General features: G+C 30.3%; 1 protein-coding gene across 1 annotated transcript; it reads left to right on the top strand.

Annotated features, from left to right (window-relative positions):
* Positions 1-10,669: 10,669 nt before the first annotated feature.
* FUL1 (Agamous-like MADS-box protein AGL8 homolog) lies at positions 10,670-17,791 on the top strand. Its single transcript, NM_001288213.1, is given in 8 exon segments — positions 10,670-10,889; positions 15,657-15,735; positions 15,847-15,911; positions 15,997-16,096; positions 16,184-16,225; positions 16,485-16,526; positions 16,603-16,715; positions 17,412-17,791. Coding segments are annotated over 8 exon segments (753 nt in total). The 5' UTR covers positions 10,670-10,704; the 3' UTR covers positions 17,539-17,791.
* The last annotated feature ends 1,645 nt before the right edge of the window (positions 17,792-19,436 follow it).

The following is a 19,436-nucleotide window of genomic DNA, read 5'->3' as shown; positions in this document are numbered from 1 at the left end:
GTCTTTCACTTGTCGACTCACATTCTTCAGTTTTATACGGATAAATGTGTTCAAAGAACTTAACGTTATCTGACTCCATTATCGTATTCACATGAATTTCAGGATTATCAAATTTGTGAACCAAAAACCGATAGGCCTTACTGTTCACAACATATTCAATAAATACACAATCCACTGTTTTGGCTCCAATTTTCACCCTCTTGGGTAAAAGAACCTCTACTTTGGGCTAGACACCCCCACTCTTTGAAATATTTCAAGTAGGGTTTCCTTCCTATTCATAACTCATATGGAATCGATTGTGTTTTGCTACGGGGTACCCTATTTAGTATCTTGTTAGCCGTAAGGATGGCTTCCCCCCTAGATTTCTTGGTGAACCAGAACTTATTATCAAGACATTCATCATTTCCTTATGTTCTGTTCTTCCGTTCAACCAAACCATTTGACTGTGGTGTATAGAGTGCAGTAGTTTGATGGATAATACCATATTCCAAATATATCTCAGCAAAAGGAGATTCGTATTCTCCACCCCTATCACTCCGAATCATTTTTATCTTTAGATTCAATTGATTTTCCACTTCATTTTTGTATTGCTTAAATGCATCAACTGCTTCATCCTTACTATTAAACAAATATACATAACAAAATCGAGTGCAATCGTCAATAAAAGTTATAAAATACATTTTCCCATCATGAGATGGTGTCGACTTCATATCGCATATATTTGTGTGAATTAAGTCTAAAGATTTTGAATTCCTGTCAACAGACTAGTAAGGATGTTTAACAAGTTTAATTTCCACACTAATTTTGCATTTTGATTTATCGCATTAGAAATCAGGCAATACTTGTAAAGTAATCAATTTTCGCAAGGTTTTGTAATTAAATGTCCCAAACGGGCATGCCATAAATCATTTGACTCCAACAAGTAAACAGAAGCATAATTCTTATTAATACTGTCAAAAATCGTTGCATTCAGTTTAAAAAGGCCTTCAGTGAGATAGCCCTTTCCTAAGAACTTCTCATTCTTACTTATTACAGCTTTGTCTCTAACTAAAACCCGTTCTTAACGAGCAGCGCAGCAGAAACTAAATTCTTTCTAATAGTAGGAACGTGCAGAACGTTGTTCAGAGTCAACACTTTGCCAGATGTCATCTTCAACATAACTTTCCCAGTTCCTGCAATCCTTGTTGTTGCTGTGTTCCCCATGAACAAATCTTCATCGAACTCAGCGGGAGTGTACGTTGCAAAAGCTTCTTTTGCAGAGCAAATATGTCGAGTGGCACCTGAGTCGAGAAACCACTCCTTGGGATTTCCAACTAAGTTGCACTCCGAGATCATTGCACAAAGTTCATCTGCATCTTCCATCTCTTCCACGATGTTTGCTCGACTTTTGCCTTTGTCTTTGTCTTTGTCTTTGTCTTTTCTTGGAGCACGACAGTCAGAAGACTTGTGACCATCCTTACCACAGTTGTAACAGTTGCCCTTGTATTTCTTCTTGGCCTATTCTGACTTCTGTCCATTGGACTTCTTTCTCTTCTTGCCTTTAGTAGGAGCTTCTTCAACAATATTAACTCTAATTATTGTCGAACTCTTACGAGACTTCTTTTCGGCGGTCTTGTTATCTTCCTCAATCTTGAATCGAATCACAAGATCTCCAAGCTTCATTTCCTTACATTTGTGCTTTAGATAATTCTTGAAGTCGTTCCACGAAGAAGGTAACCTCTCGATCATTGTAGCCACTTGAAAAGCTTCATTTACTACCATATCCTCAACAATCAGATCATGGAAAATAAGTTGAAGTTTCTACACTTATGATCCAACAGTTTTACTATTTGACATTTTATAGTCTAAAAACTTTAGCGAACCAACAAAATCTTTTCAAGCATGCATCTTCTGTCTTATATTTCTTCTCAAGTGCATCCCACAATTCTTTCGAAGTTGTCATTGCACTATAGACATTATATAAGTCATCCTCTAAAGCACTCAAAATGTAGCCCTTACATAGGAAGTCTGGTTGTTTCCATGCTTCAATAATCATGAATTTTCCATGTCTGGCATATCAGCAGCAGGCACCGGAGTTACTTCATTGTTAAATTTCTGTAGACCAAGAGTGGTAAGCCAGAAAAATACCCGTTGCTGCCATCCTTTGAAATTCACACCAGAGAATTTTTTCGATTTCTCTGCTAGTGGTACAACAGTTCGGGTTGGTGCAGCAACAACCACCGTAACATTATCATTTGCCATTTCAAAATCTGTAACAAACATAAATTGATACAAATGACTCAGTAAACAATAATTTAAATTGCAAACTTAACAGGAGTATAAAACCACGAAGGTTTTTGTCTCCATCAGAAACACAGATTAAAAAAAAATTCCTTAACATTGTTACCAAACTGTGTTTAAAACAGAATTACTGATTTTAACAAACTTTGCAGAAACACGGAGTTACCAAAGTTTAATGAACCAGTAAGAACAGAAGAGTAGAAATTAATTCACAAAAACTAAAATATGTAAAACATATTAGAATCTGTAAAAGACAGAACGAAAAAAGATCAAGCCCACTGAATGCACGGTGTCCCCTTAAGAAAATTATTCCCCTATAGTATCCGAGGTTTGATTTAGAATATGTCTTCCCAGGATAGAATGATCTCAATCACCAGTGTATTAATACCCAAAACGCTGGTGTCAGCAAGCCACTCAATGACAGTAGAGTACACGAAAAATATTTGTGCAGAAGAAGAAGAAGAAACCAGAATTTTTCGTAAGTAAAAAATTATGAAGAATAACTGGTATTTATAGCCAAGAGGAACTGATTCCGAAAGATTGCAACCTTTTAGAATTCACATGACCATTAATGAAAGTTTGCAACCTTTCAAATGGTCATGACTGTTTCTAAAAAATAATCTCTCTCTCGATCATTTTCCGAAGCTGAAGCCGAGCAAGCGACGACGACGACGGCACGATGGGGGTCCCTCTTTCCAACCATTTAACAATTAATAGAAGTGTTTCTCTATTTAAGCTCTTCTATTTTTCTTTCCACCACCGATGAGGGAGAAATGCCTTTTTACTTAAGAGGACTTTTCAAGTTCCTCTCTCTTTTCATCTTCCCTCCATTTTCCATTAACTCTTGTTATATACCCAACACCCTTTCCTCTTCCCATTCTTACTTTTGTAGGTTTCCCGGTAATAGGAATATCTGTGAGAACTCTTACCCATATCTTACCATTTCTTTGGAATTGTCCGCTCATAGCACGATGAAAGTGTCCGATTATAGCACGACGCGCTGCTTCAATGGCTCGATATAAAAGATGACCATCTCTACAACTTTTAGTGCCATATCTTCCAAAACCAAGTTGTGTACCGTCCAGTTTGCAACTCCTACTATGGTGGCTAGTCGGACACCCTTCGTCAAAAAATTACCCCCTCAGTCCCTTTTTATATGTCATCCCTTTCTATAAATAGCAGGACCACAATACTTGTCATTTTATAAAATTTATGCATAAATTACCATATTTTGCCTACTATACTCTTGATAGAATAGTTAATTAATCTTGTCATTTATTAATAAAGTTGACTTAAGAAAACATTAAATAAGGGTAGAAGGGTAAAGTTACATCATTGCTTAATGTAAGTGCAAAATAAAAATGTGACATATAAAATGGGACGGAGAGAGTATAATATATGTATAGAAAACTATATAAAGTAAATATGTCAAAAATTATTTTTTATACATATATATTAAATTTTGAACACGCTTAGTAAAATTTCTCATTAGCTATTTTTCAATGTGTTGTACAGTAAAATGCTTCCTCTATTGCTCTTTTCCATATTGATCTATGCGTATATTCCTACATCATGTGCCTCTATTGTTTTGAGTGTGTGATCATTTCACAAGGATAACGATTACGTATTTGGTACGAGAGATAAGAGATAATAAATTTCAGAATTAACTTTAGAATGAGATTATTTTATGTTTGGTTGAGATAAAATTACGAAATAATTTATCTTGAAATTAGTTATTCCGAAATTGTAATATTATTTTTATCCCATACATTAAATGAGATAACAATCCTAAAATAATTAATCTCGGATAACTTTCGTATTCCCCAACTAATTAATGAGCCCTTAATGTTTTGTTAAAACTTAAATGAACGCAATTTTTAGTTTAAGGTTTAAACCACCTACAGTTGTCTCTAATTTTAAGTTATATGATGCAAAAAAGGATTGATTAGTTTGGTAGCTAGCCTTTTATAAATTTATTTTCTAATTTTATGTCTTTTATTACTAGACTAGAAATATTTATTTAAGATCCGAAAATAACACAAAAAATATTGTTCTCTTTGTCCCTAATTACTTGTCCACTTTTCTTTTATAGTTATTCCTAATTATTTGTCCCTTTTGATAAATCAAGAAATAACAGTTATTTTTTACCTATTATACCCTCAATTAAATGACTAATTACTTTAAAAAATACATAACTTTTTATCCACTTCATAATTAATAGGGGTAAAATGATAAATTCATTATGTCATTAATTAATTTGTATGTCAATTTAAAAGTGGACAAGTAATTAGGGATTGAGCGAGTATTACAATAGTAAATGATGGTATTTGGACAAGGGGGCTGATTTCGTGCTAAAGATTCCATCTGCAGCAGACAATATATTCCTGTTGTCTTGTGGGCTTTGGACAACAAATTAAACAACTATATTATCGGGACGGTTTGTAAATTTATCTTTAAATCTTTATTTAATTAAAAAATTAATTAATTTTTGAAATTTTGGTTTTCAAATTTCCAAAACCGGCTCAGATTAATTCTGAATTCTCGAAATTTCCATTCAGAAGTAAAGTGCATATCCAAACACAATTTCAAAAACTCAATTTTTCAAATTTCAATATTAAAATCTATGCTAAAACACTTCAACTTGCATTTTTCTCATAATATTATAACGCGGAGGTCAGATTTCGTCTCTTCCATGATTGTTTGACTTATATATTGAATCTCCGTTTTGAAAAAGGAAAAGAAAAATCTAGGCTAAAACAAGAGCTATATTTCCTTTATGAGCTAGGGAGAATCCAAAAATATCTAAGTGTTTCACAAAACGTCAAGGAGATAACTCCTTTAATTAGTTTAATAATTTGGAGCATGTTACGCTAACTTTATATAATTGATATGATTTAAGGGTCAAGTTAATATTCTCTCTCTATATATTTGCTATATTTTTATTCTGTTCTGATGTGCAAGTATAATTTGTCTTTTCTGGTTTAATGGGTTCTCAAAATCTCATTTATTATTTTTTCATTGCTACACTAACATATTAATTCCTCCGTCCCTTTTTATATGTCACATTTTTACTTTGCACTTGCATTAAAAAATGATGTAACTTTACCCTTCTATCCTTATTTAATTTTTTTGGAACTCAAGTTTTCAATCAATGAATATGAATTAATTTATTTTGATTAATTAATTTAACCAATGAACATGAATTATTTACTTGACTTTTCTAAGTTGGTCAAATGTATATTTCAAAGACTAATAACCCACAAGGGTAAAAAAAGGAACAATATGATAATTTATACATTGATTTTATGAAATGACAAATATTATGGACCAACTAATTATAGAAAAGAATGCCGTATAAAAAGGGACGGAGGGAGTAATTACTAGAGCCGTCAATATGGGCTAGGCCTGTTGGGCCGGCCTAGCCTAACCCGGGATTTAATAGGGCTGGGCTAAAAAATTGCCCATTTTAAAAAAAGGCTTGTTAGCCCGGCCTGAATAAGCCTGTTGATTTGTGGGACTTGAGAAATATAGGTAGGGCCGGCCCGTGGGCTAATACAAATTAATTAAAAAATATAATATAATATTAAAATTTAAAATTAAAGAGATCCAAACTCAAAATCTATTTAAAGTTTTTTAGGTAAATTACCAAGTATAGAAGTTGCATCCACCATAGAAAAATGTCCAAACACTTGTTGCTACTCGAAACTGGTTACATGGTTTTTCTCAAATTGATAATATATTTTTGTGTACATTTAAAATATTATAATTCTCAATTTAGTTATTTTTTAATATTTAACTAATTGAAATTGCATATGAAAATGAAGATATTAAGACAACCTTCCCACAAGTTGATTCAGATATACTTGATGAAGATGATCATGAAGTGTTAGATACGCCATAGGTTTCATGAAGTGTTAGATATGCCATAAGTTTCATGATTTTGTAAGGAGTTTAGTTTTTACATTTTTATGGTTGGAATATTGTCATATTTTTTGTGTTTTATTGTGATAATTGCAAAACAGTTAGGTTAATATTTCTATTTAGATATTTATACTTTTACTTAGAAAAAAAACTTAATAAATATTATAATGATAATTTTATTTGTGGATTTGATTAACAAGTAGTAACATTAACACCATGTAATATTGTTTTGTCGATATTTATGATAATATTTTTAAATTATAATTTAATTTAATAATTATAAAAATATATATAACTTTTTAAAAAGTGGGTTGGCCCGGCAAGCCTGTAGCCCACGTACTCATGGGGTTGGGCCGATCGTTTTCTGGCCCACACCAAAAATGGGCTAGCTTGGCCTGGCCCATAAAATGTCAAAGCCTGAATGGATTAGCCCGGATGGAGTGGGCTAGCCCATATTGACAGCTCTAGTAATTACCAATCTAAAAAGACCTTTGACAACAACTAGATCTATTAATGTAAGCATATTAAATAGTTGGCATTACCTATATTATATGTCTCAATCATAAATTTGAACGAAATTAGTACTTTTTCCCTTCAACAATAATTGTTCACTATACTAAAAATAGTTGTTCAATAATATTTGTTCAATTTAGAAAATCAAGAGATAATTTATCTTTTGGGCCTATTTTACCCTTGCTATTAAATAGTATTATTTATCATCTAACACATTTCTCAAAGCATTAAATTTAATAAAGTCAAAGGATAAAACAATAATTTTACACCTATTATTTATTGTTTCTTAAGGGTGTGCCAAATCAATAGTGGACAACTATTGTTAGAAAGAGGGAGTATATTCATATATATTATTTTTTTTCTATAAAAAAATAATCAATGATAAATAATCCTAATTTTACATGTTTAAATGTAAAAGTAAAAATCATTCGGGGTGACTCGAATGGTTTAATTTGGGACTTTCATAATGAAGATCTTAAGTTCGAAACACCTGATTGTGATAGGAACAATGGTTGATCTAAAATTTTCATTTAGTGGGTTCGAAAAATAATAAAAGTATAAATGTGCGAATAAGCCAACAAAAAAGTAGTGATCACAAAAAAGTTAGTTCCGTTATAAGAGACCTCAAAATTGATTTAATATTTGGCTCTTGAGTTTTGGAGGAAGAACTAATGAAGTGATTTAGGGATTTGAGAAGATGAAAAGTGATTTTTAGCCTTAAATGGGACCCTAATAAAAAAAAGCGGGGGTCAATTTTTAAAGAGATCTACCACTATGTCACACTTTGCTTCTTATTTGTGAGAGAGTTCAAAATTAATATATCTACACTAATAGAAAATTAGGGTTTGAATCCCCAGGCACCTACGTAGGTCCGCCCCCAAGATAGGAAGGGGACACCTTCTAGGTTGAGCTCGTCGCACAATGCTTGTCTTATGCAATTTATCTGAGAAAATGATCAAAATGGTCCTTGATATATAAGGATTGGAGATTTTTCGTCCTCTATATACATCATGTTATTGAAATAGTCCTTAATGTATAGAAAAAGATGACTATTTTGGTCTTTAACCTAAAACTAACCATAGAAGTAAAAATTTCTGTTAAACTTAACAAGTGACTATTTTGGTCTTCTTGCTTTCACCATCATTAGAGGTCATGCTCCATTTTCAGTTCACCCACTTGTCATATTCTTGTAAAAAAATATATATACACACTACACTCATTTGTTAGTTTCCCTCTGAAATAATAATCCACAGCAACTCCCATTTTTAGACAAAAGAAAATGATCTATTAAAATAAATATGAACTAAGTAAATTAGATAAAACACTCCATTTCTCTTTTACGAGATCTCCATAAGTAAACTTTTTTCAAGTTTAAAACAAGTATTCTCTCTTGTTGAAGAGATCTATGAGAAGAATATAACTTTTTTCTAATTTTGTCATTTTTAAGATTAATAACTTTTTTATGTATTAATTTTTTATTCTGTTGTTGACATTAAAGGGCGAAAACGTAATGGATAAAGGTGAAAAATAGAATCTTATAATATTCTTTGAAATTTGAAGAGATTTTTGTGTGTCCATTTTTTTTTTCCTGGTAAAATTTGGTTTAGAAAAGAAGAAGAAGAAGGAGGTAATGGAGAGAAGAATAAATCAATTGAAAGTTGCAGCATAAGAGAGAAGATTGAGGGAGAAGGGGATTGCCATGTGGCAATTTTGTGGGACCACAGTTAAGTTTAACAAAAAGTATCACTTGTATAGTTAGTTTAGGGTTAAAGATCAAAATAATCATATTTTTATATACATTAAGGACAATTTTAGTAAGGTAATATATATATAATGGACCAAGAATATTCAAGCCCCATACATTAAGGACCATTTTGGTCATTTTCTTCAATTTGTCTCGCTTGTGTCATTTGTAACCAACCTACTGTGCAGCATAATTTTTCCCGTATGCACAAAAATAATAATGATTACATATTCCCCTTGTCATATATATAATTTTTTAATGTAAAGTAAATTGCTCAAAGTAGAAATGCTCAAATACTATTACTACGTAATAAATAAGGGAGAATTGTGAGAGTGACTGAGTTAATGTAGCGAAATATTCATAAGAGAGATGAAAAATTTAATCCCACTTGATCCTTTCTTAGTCGATTGAATTGGTATAGCGAGTGTTGGGATCTCCCTAATTAATTCTTTCTCAATTTAATTGTATTTGCCTAGCTAATACAATTTACACTTCATATATAATTTACTAGCTATTACATATAAATAAATTTCTTCGATGCACATCTAAGAAATAACAATCACGATCTCCTGGAATTTTCAAAATAGAAAAGGAAAACGAAAGGGATAAGAGAGTGAATATCCAGTTGGACCACACAATTTGCTCAATAAATTAGACAATAGTAGTAGCCGTACATTAATTCTTATCCATACAAACTACTGCTACCCACCAGCCAATGAACTGGTTAACTTTACCCTTTGATTGGCTGATAAATTTATATTATATTTGATTGATGATAAAAAGAATTATTTTAAAATTTATTTATATCGTCAATTAAATATTATATAAATTTATTTTTATTTTTATTTTGAAATAACTCTCCGTGTACTGCCTACCAAACACACCCCTCAAAACATTACATAATTTCATACAATCCTATCAAAAGATAATCAGTAAAAAACTATCCATAATACTGGAATTAGTTAGTTATATTCAAAAGAACCAAAAATAACCTACTACTACAATAAAAATATAAGAGAATGAAATACCTAAATATAAGACATAAAATCTATTATATTTTTTTTATACCAATTTACGAATTATTGTGTTTCAAAAAGAATGACATACTTATTATCAAAAAATAATTTATTTTATTTTTAAAATAATAATTCATAACCATACAAATGTCTGTATACTATTGTAGAAATTAAGTTTGTACAATCACATAAATTAAATGGAAGGGAATCATAAATTAAACTATACCAATCATATAAAACATTTTATATTAGTGTCTACATATATATAAGAGTTATAAGTTATATATACCACTGACTATTCATTTTTTTTTATATAATCTAAATTATTTCTTCTGAATATATACAATTTCTTTATATTCGAATTCGTGCTACGTTAAGGCCTCATTTTGAGTGAAACGTTCCTTATCAATAAATTTTATTATATCCAAGACTCGAACCAGAAACCTCTAATTAAGGGAGAAGAACAACCTCATTCACTACACCACATTCTTTGATAGTACCTTCTAATTATCTTTACTTGTTAAAACAAACAATATCTACCTCCTCAGTTTCATATTAGTTGATCATCTTACTAAACGTAGTTGTCCCATATTAGTTATCCACTTTACTAAATAAAGAAAACATTAATTAAATTTTTCCTACAATTAATTTTTTTTGAAAGTGTTAACATTCGTTTGTAAAATTTTCAAGAAGTTTTTTAATGAGTGAATTAGTAAAACTATTTTCTTATTTATAATTTTTTAATATACATGTAAAAAAGAAAATAATCAACTAATATGAAATAAATGAAGTATTTTATTCTTCAAACTACGCAGGGATTCTTTTTTAGAGTGTATAAAAATAATACTTATTTATAGCATAATACTGAAATTAAATTTCGTGACGTAGCTACTATCCTACGCCGTAGTTTCGCATCACCTGGCTACAAGATGCGCACGGTTATGTACTAAAAAAAAACTTGTGGATATTATTGAGACACATAACAAATAATCCATCCAATAAAAAATCGACAACACATTTGACGAAACCAGCATGGTTTTTCAAATACCACTATATTCTCTCTCCTCCACATGTGGGATATTTTGCCCAACAAAAGTTATTTTAGATACCAAACACAGAAACACTACTCTACCCCCCTTCTTTTTTTCCTTTTTCTCTATGTGATATGATATATATATATATTACAAAAAACATTATTCTTTTTACTATCATTAAAAATTATCCGTAAAAATGGGAAGAGGAAGAGTCCAGTTGAAGCGAATAGAGAACAAAATTAACCGTCAAGTGACTTTCTCGAAACGTCGATCTGGTTTGCTGAAGAAAGCTCATGAGATCTCTGTGCTTTGTGATGCTGAGGTTGGTTTGATTGTTTTTTCCACTAAAGGAAAACTCTTTGAATATGCCAATGATTCATGGTACGTACTCTCCTTCTTATTCTATTGAGCCGCCCCTGCATCTCATACTCAACTCATATCTCTTTTAATTTTTTATTTTTTTAAATATATATATATATATATATATGCTCTTCTATTCTTGATCTTTAATTAGAGTTTTGGAAATTTCTGTTTTTTTTTCTTCTATTGATTTTGACTTTTGGTATCCTTGTGTTGGTGAGATTTTATGTGTGATATATTATATGTAGGGACCTGCTGATTTATTTTTTGTTCTTATGTGGGGTCTTGTGTGTATATATATATATATGTAAAATAATATTTTTAGCTTACTAAACTGCATGCAGAAACCTAAAATTTCAATCTTTTTTACAGACATAATTATAATCTCGACAGATCCAGTTGTTTTTGTTTCTAAAAATAGTCTACATGATCTCTTAATAAACAGATCCATTATTATTTCGTGTTCAATAGTAAGAAAATCACGTGGTTGTTAAAGTATATAAAAATATATATATGCTCTTTTTTCTACTTTATTTTTTATTTTTTATGATATATATATGTAGGATCTAGCTATGACGTGATGATCCTGTTAAAAGGGATTTTTTTTTTTAAAAAAAAGTTATAAAAACTATCTGTACAGTTTTTTTCTTACTCTATATAAGCACAGTAGTAAAAGTATTTTTCAGATGTTGTGTTCCATGCAAGTGCAAACTGACTACTAACTCTTCAAAAAAATTTGCAGAAACGAGGTCCACAGTATAGACCAGCTTTAAAGAGGCAAAGATACTTTTAACTAGCAATTTAAAGCGGATATAGTACTCTTTAAAATAAATGATGCATATGTATTTTTTTACTGTTTAGCAAGTAACAAATGATATATATATAGTTACATTTTTCTTATTAACAGACTTATATTTATTGAATTAAGAAAAAATATATACTAAAATTGATTTTTTCATTTCAAAATAACCACATAACTTTAAATAAATATATCTCATCGATTTTATATCTGGATTCCGGACCCAATCAAAATAAAAGAAAACTCAATCTCTCTTCGACCCAGTCATAAAATGAATTTGGATCAAATTTGATTAAAAGAAGGACAATTTTTTTTAGTTGAATCGGATTTGGAGGGATAAAGAAAATAGGTGTGGAATTTTTGTAAAGTTGCGTGGTTTAATTTTTTAAAATAAAAAACCAATTTTAGATTATTTTTTTTAATTAAATTCAGTCGAAAGTGTAAATATGCACCATATATTTGCTAAACATCGAGGTATAAACATCATTTGTTAAACGCCTAGTGTATATGTGCACCATTTTTTTTAACGAGGAGTATACCCACTCTAAATCGTTAAGTTGAGGCTTATATTTACCTTTTTTTCTTATATTTATTGTAGTATATTCTTCCCCTTGTTCACTTTTACTTGTTCATTATAGTAAATATAGATGTCTATTTTTACTTGTTTAATTTTGAAAACAAGAAATTTTATTATGTAGGGGTTGTTTGGTAAGATACATTAGAAAAAATAATGCATGTATTAATTTTGTGTATTACTAATAATCTAATACTTTGTTTGATACATATTCTCAATCTATGTATAACTAATGATACTCTATTTGGTATTATGCAATGTAAACCATTATTTTAGCAATGCAAGAGGTTTTAATACATGCATTAGCATGGTTAAAGACACAATTACTCTTCAAAATCTTTTCTAATTTTTTTTCATGATATTTGTAGAGAGTATTTTGTAAGCAATTTTTATTTAAAAAATGATTATGCAATGCATGTTATTATTAATACACTAAATTGAACAGTGCATAATAAATAATCTTAGCATAACTAATACAAACATAATACATCATATTTAATACTATTCTTATACATCCTATTAAACGATAACTAGAGTCATTTTGAGCTAGTTTGATGGTAGCTGCAATTAGCCAGACTTGCAGGATTAATTAATACACTTTTCCTGGAGAGATATTATAGTATTGAGCCAAACGCAAGCTAGCTATATTCAGTAAATTCAAGATTATTACTTGTACTTTTTCTAAAGGAAAATGAGGAATATACTTCTCGAGTTGTAGTGAAACATAATATAATTAAATAACTAAAGATACTCGCTCTCTAATAATTTAAATCTTTAAATGAAATAATTTTAAATTAATTTTTAGCATGGTATATTAGAGTAGACAGAGGTTAGGAATTCAATCTAATCAATTATTGTTATCTATTATCAAAAATAATTTTTTATGTACTTGGGCCAATGAGAAACTTATTAGGCAATTTAGAGCGAATAACTTTATGCACTATCTCCCTTCAGAAGGAACTCAAGTGGAATCTTTACAGACAATAAAAGATATCAATCAGTTTGAGATAAATTCATTTATATTTCATTTCGTGTTTTCAATTAATTTCTATACTAACGACTAAAGAAAAATTGATCACATGAATTGCTCTTGATCATCTTGAAGATTTTGGTATAGGAACTGCTTGAAATTAAATGGGAGGTGAAAAGTAAAATTTCATTGCTTAGTTGTGTTGATTCAAAATGGGTTTTGTGTTAAGTTGGGTCATATATGGATGGGCTGGGCTGGTATTTTATGTGGAGCAATAAATAAAATTTATGTGTTTGATTAAAAATTATCATATAATTGTACTATTAATGGAGGTGCATTTTAATATTAAAATAACACAAGTGATAAATTTGATCCAATGGGTAAAAAGAAAGAAGAAGAAATTTCTGAATAATTTTTAATATGTTAGTGACGTTTTGACTTGTCTTTTTAATGGAAAATCTTCATAGCAAAGTTGGTTGGCTAATTGAACTTTCACATTATTGATGAGAATTTGATTCTCCACTTTGTAGTCCTATCTCCATTCCCCTCCCCTACCCTCATTGATAAAAAGACCCTTTCTAGCTCCACAAGCAAGGTTTGGAGGTGATGACATATGTTAACCCTATCTTTGTAGGATAGTGAGGTTATTTAATTCGACTAAAAAAAATCATTTATCAAAAATATAGTTCGAAAGAAAATACAAGAGCAAGGAGCTATATATGAACTATGAAGAAAACATTAAAGAAAGAAAAGTACTAGCAATACAAATATTAAAGATATCTGAAGTAAATTAAAAGAAACAAAATCGAAGAATAAGATAATGCTAGCATTAATATAGTAATACTGATAAGGGAACATATAGGTATTTTATCTAGACTAGAGCTTTATTCGAGAAGAGAGAAAACGTTTGAGCAGTGGCGGAGCCAAAATTTTCGATAAGGAGGTTCAAAATCTGAAGAAATAGACACGAAGTAGCCAAAGGGTTTCGACATCTAATGATAAGGTGGCTCCGCCACTGCGTTCGAGTACCTGCTAATCGTCTATCCCTATCCTTGATCTCCAGACTCTCTTATCTAGGAACATATATTTGGTAAGTTGAAGCAGAGGTGGAGTGAGGATTTGAATCTTGTGGGTTCAAGATTCTAGCCCTTTTAAGTTAGTGTATTCTAAATTAATAATTTGTACATATTGAATAACTTAAGACATTTATAGAGTTTGGACCAAAGTTATTGGGTTCGGCTTGACTCATGTCTCGAGGGTAGCTCCGCCCTTTGTGTTGAATTTATGCCATATCTTGTCTAATCATTCATCTCTATTTCTTCCTCAGTCTATCTCTACCTCTTCTCCAACTTTTACTATCATCCTATAACAAATTTTTCAAAATGTTGTATCATAAAATTTCATAAAATTTTCAAAATCTCTTCTCTCTATGCTTTTGTATATATTATTATATTGATAATATGTCTCTATGCTTTTATATGTTACTATAACTTTGGATAGATGAACATATATATGCTCATACCCTTACATCATGTGATTTTGACTAAATTGCTTCTATATATAAGAAAGGGAATACTTTTGACAACTATATTTGGCACTCCTCCTTAGCATTGTGTTTTAACTTTAGCTTCTAATTAACCCATATACAAAATTAATGTGTACTTTTCATTTTTCCATTTTTTAAAGATTTTCTAGCATCCTGATTGTTAAAACCATATACCCTTTTAATGTGCATTTTTTCATGATCAACAAAATGTGTTTGGGCCAATTCTTATGACCAAGTATAACTGTTGAAACTCGATAATAATAAGCCCGCTCCTTTACACTTCTCCACTTAATTACATACTAGACTTAACTCGAACTTGAAACCTATGTCACGAGTCTCTTAAACTTTATCGTTTGAACTAAGCATCAGGGAGAATAATAAGTAATATACATTAATAGTGTATATAACTTATTCTTCAATTTCTCTTTAGGGAAAATGCATAAGTACCCCCAACCTATATATGCCCGAAATTTCAGAGACACACTTATACTATACTAAGGTCCTATTACCTCCGAACTTATTTTATAAATAATTTTCTATCCCTTTTTGGCCTACGTGGCACTATCAACCAAATAACTTGAAAAAATTATCAACACGCGCTGGATCCAGAAGATAGTGACACGTAGGCCGAAAAGAGGTAGAAAATTATTTATAAAATAAGTTCGGAGGTAATAGGACCTTAGTATAGTATAAGTATAAGTATATCTCTGAGATTTCGGGCATAGGTTGGGGTACTTATGCATTTTCCGTTCTCTTTACATAATCATTTATCTATTAATAGAGTTATCTAAGGACCTGAAAGAGAATAATCTCTATTGTTTTGTGCAATTCCCCTATATATTTCACTTTTTTGTATTTGTTCCATCTGACATATGTATATTCTCTTGTGATATAATTAGCATGGAGAGGCTACTTGAAAGATATGAAAGATACTCATTTGCTGAGAGGCAGCTTGTTCCTACTGATCATACATCCCCGGTATGCAAAATTCTTTCGCGTCTCATGTTACTTATATATATATATATATCGTCAGTATATAGAACTTAAATCTTGTTTCTGAGGGGGAAGTAATATGTTAATTTGGTGCAGGGAAGCTGGACTCTGGAACATGCAAAACTTAAGGCCAGACTTGAGGTTCTGCAGAGGAACCAAAAGTACATAGTCACATTATAGAATTTTATGTGACATATGTATATATATATTTCCCTTTACTTAGAAAATTTGATGAAATGTTTGCAGGCATTATGTGGGAGAAGATTTGGAGTCGTTAAATATGAAAGAACTTCAGAATCTTGAACACCAGCTTGATTCTGCTCTTAAACACATTCGATCAAGAAAGGTTTAACCAAATTACTCCTATGTTTATACAATATAGTTTTTATTTGAGAAATGACTCTCTAAATTGAAGTTTTTGATTTGTTTGTAGAACCAATTGATGCATGAGTCCATTTCTGTGCTTCAAAAACAGGTGAGAATTTGTCTGATGTGGTTATAGCTATCATCTTAATTAATAACTTGAGAACCATATAAGGTGTGTGTGTTTGGAACCATAAGTTCAATTTAAAAATGGTGGAAGTAAGCGAAACAAGTTCGAACATTCTACGTATCATCTACTCCCCTCCCCCAACCCTCTCTTACAAGCTACTAGGTTTCGAGGTTGAGTTAGACTCAGGTTCATATATATATTTGTATGATTGAGAAACTTTTTGATCTTTGCATTGATACAGGACAGAGCATTGCAGGAGCAAAACAACCAGCTTTCCAAGAAGGTTATTAATTTATTATCCCCAAATAAAATGCATCTACTTGTCACAAATGCTTAATTATGTGTGAATATTAAAACAGGTGAAGGAGAGGGAGAAAGAGGTGGCACAGCAAAATCAGTGGGATCAGCAGAACCATGAAATCAACTCATCTACATTTGTTTTGCCACAACAATTGGACTCTCCTCACCTTGGGTATACTCCTAATTTTTTGGTGTTTAATTAATGACACAAGATTATGAAATGAGAAAACCTTCAAATCTAATTAAGACTTCTTTAAAGGGATAATTATCTTAAAATCAAATCATTTAATTTACCAAATATATGTACATGCATGATGGACGATTTTTATGTGATAAACTAATAAGTTGGATGGTTTAATTTCTATGTAATTAAAAAAAAGTGTTTTTATGTAAAGTTTATTACATAAAAAGTTCTTATATTGGTTAAATGTTTTAACCAATTGAATGAAAGTACTCTAAAAAAAAAAAAAAGTGGTGCATATGCAGGAGTCAAGACTTTGATGTGTAGTGATGAGAGCACAAAAATGTGACCTTTTGACTAGAAGCATATAGAGGCAAATTCATTAGCTACCAAATTTTGAACTTTGTGCCACTATTCCTTGGATTATATAAAAATAGAGATGCATTATTGGGGGGGATAGCTTTCTTGGCAACATTAAAGTATGTGATAGATGCACGATTGTGGTGAAGTGTAAGTATTTTTTTATTTTTAAGCAGAGGTCCATAAAGTTGGATTGGACATCAAATAGGATAAAAAGAAGAAGTAGAGTACTTTTGAACCTAAGGTTCAATATTTATTAATAGTTATCGAAACCTTATATTTATGTTTCATATCAAAATTACTCGATTGATTTCGTTGAAAATGCAGGGAAGCATACCAGAATACTAATGTAGTAGATAATGGAGAAGTGGAAGGAGGTAATTCTACACAGCAGCAAGGTGCAGCTAATAATACTGTGATGCCACAATGGATGCTTCGCCATCTTAATGGTTAAAAGTATCACTAATACTTGATGGTCACTATCAATATAATTACCTAGGTATATATATATATATATATATATCTATATATATCTATATATATCTCTCTCTATATATATATTGATGCCACAATATATTGTCTAAACGTACCTTCAAAGACATGCCACAATATAGATGGATTATTGTAAAAATATTATAGTATATGTTAAAATGAACTTAAATGTATGATTTCGCTACAACAAATAAAGGATTTTGCAGTTGTTATATAATAGTTTTTATATTACATTTAGCTATAATAATAAATATGAGTATTTATAATTAACACTTCGTATAAATGTTATTAAAGAATTTAGTGACTCTGATTGTAATATTATTAACTCAATTACTGCTACATGTTGTTGTGGCAAAAAATATTATCGCTAAAAGAAGAATATATTGCCGCTAAATATAAAATTTTTATGGTAGGTAGAAGATATGATACATATATAGTACTTGATGAATAATTTTTTTAATTTATTCAAAAGATGCTTTTGGATGGTTATAGGTTGTCAATTTGACATGTCTCTTTTTAACTTTTCCATAAACTATTGTTCTATAGAATAAAATGAAATAGATATTGAAAATAAGATTGAAACAAACAAACAAAAGACTTGCATTTTCTTTGTCATCTTTTCTTGATTGGTTCTACGAAGAAAATGGAATTTATTTTTAAGTGGTTGTTGGTTAAAAACAAAAATCATGAATGCCAGCAAGAATTTTCTATGCATGTAGATATTAGAATATAAAAAAAGTATATTTTCCAAATATTTGACTTTTGGTAGTATGATGATTGATAATTAAGGACATTGAGTCCTAGTGATCGATGTAATTTAATTAGACAAAAATCCAAAAATTACTTTGACTTTGGATGTTTTCTTTGTTTCCGGAGAACGAGTGTTCATATTTTCTCAAAAAATATTTTAATTAATTAAACATGATATATTATTATTTTTTAATTAATTAAACATGATATATTATTTTTCTTTGTGCAAAGTATATTTCGATTGATACAATAAGAGTCCTATATATATATATATATATCATCCAATTTTATTTATTTATTTGGATTGAGAATAACATAACTCTTTTTAAGCAACTTTTAAAGGTGGGAAGTTTGGTAAACCAATGATTAGAAAAGGATTACATGAAGAGTGGGTTCTCTTCTAGAATTCCAACATAGAATATTGCCAAGAAATGTTTAATATATAAATCTAACATAAATAAAAAAGTTACCGTATTAGAAAGTGACAAGTGTAATAAACCAATTGATGAGTTTAAACACCCTCACCCCCTCGATCCCAAGGGCGGAGTTAGAGGGATAGTTAATAATTCGGCAAAATTCAGTAATATTGGTCAATTTTTTAAAAAAATACTTAATAAATTCAATTAGCTATAACTAGTGGCGTAACCACATGGTGGTCAGGGTGTCCAATTTCGTCGGGAAAAAAGATCGTATATACAAGTAAAGTGATACACGAAATGATTGAATAACATATTTTGGACACCCTTAACATAATAAATTGTTATAGCCCAGTGATTTCACCTCCTTGGAATAAGAAAGTGTTGTGCTCGTGTGTTCGAATCTGGCTCTGCCACTGGCTATAACTATTTTAAAATTTAAATTTTTTTAAGTCTTTTGCTCGCCCACAATAAAAAGGATCAACACAATAATAAATTTAAATATAAATAATTTATTCAAAATTCAATAAATTATAATTATTTTAAAATTTTTATTCCGTTGCTCCCAGAAAATAAAGAGACCAAGACAAGAATAGTTCTTCGACACATAGGAGACAAAAAGAAGTGCATTCAAATCAAGATTTATATATATATATATATATATATATATATACTAGTAACGAAAGCCCGGGCG

The sequence above is a fragment of the Solanum tuberosum genome, unplaced genomic scaffold, assembly GCF_000226075.1.
Source record: "Solanum tuberosum cultivar DM 1-3 516 R44 unplaced genomic scaffold, SolTub_3.0 scf00180, whole genome shotgun sequence".
Classification (NCBI taxonomy): Eukaryota; Viridiplantae; Streptophyta; class Magnoliopsida; order Solanales; family Solanaceae; genus Solanum; species Solanum tuberosum.
Note: the sequence above shows the minus strand (reverse complement) of the source record. Positions and strands in the feature narration are given on the sequence as shown.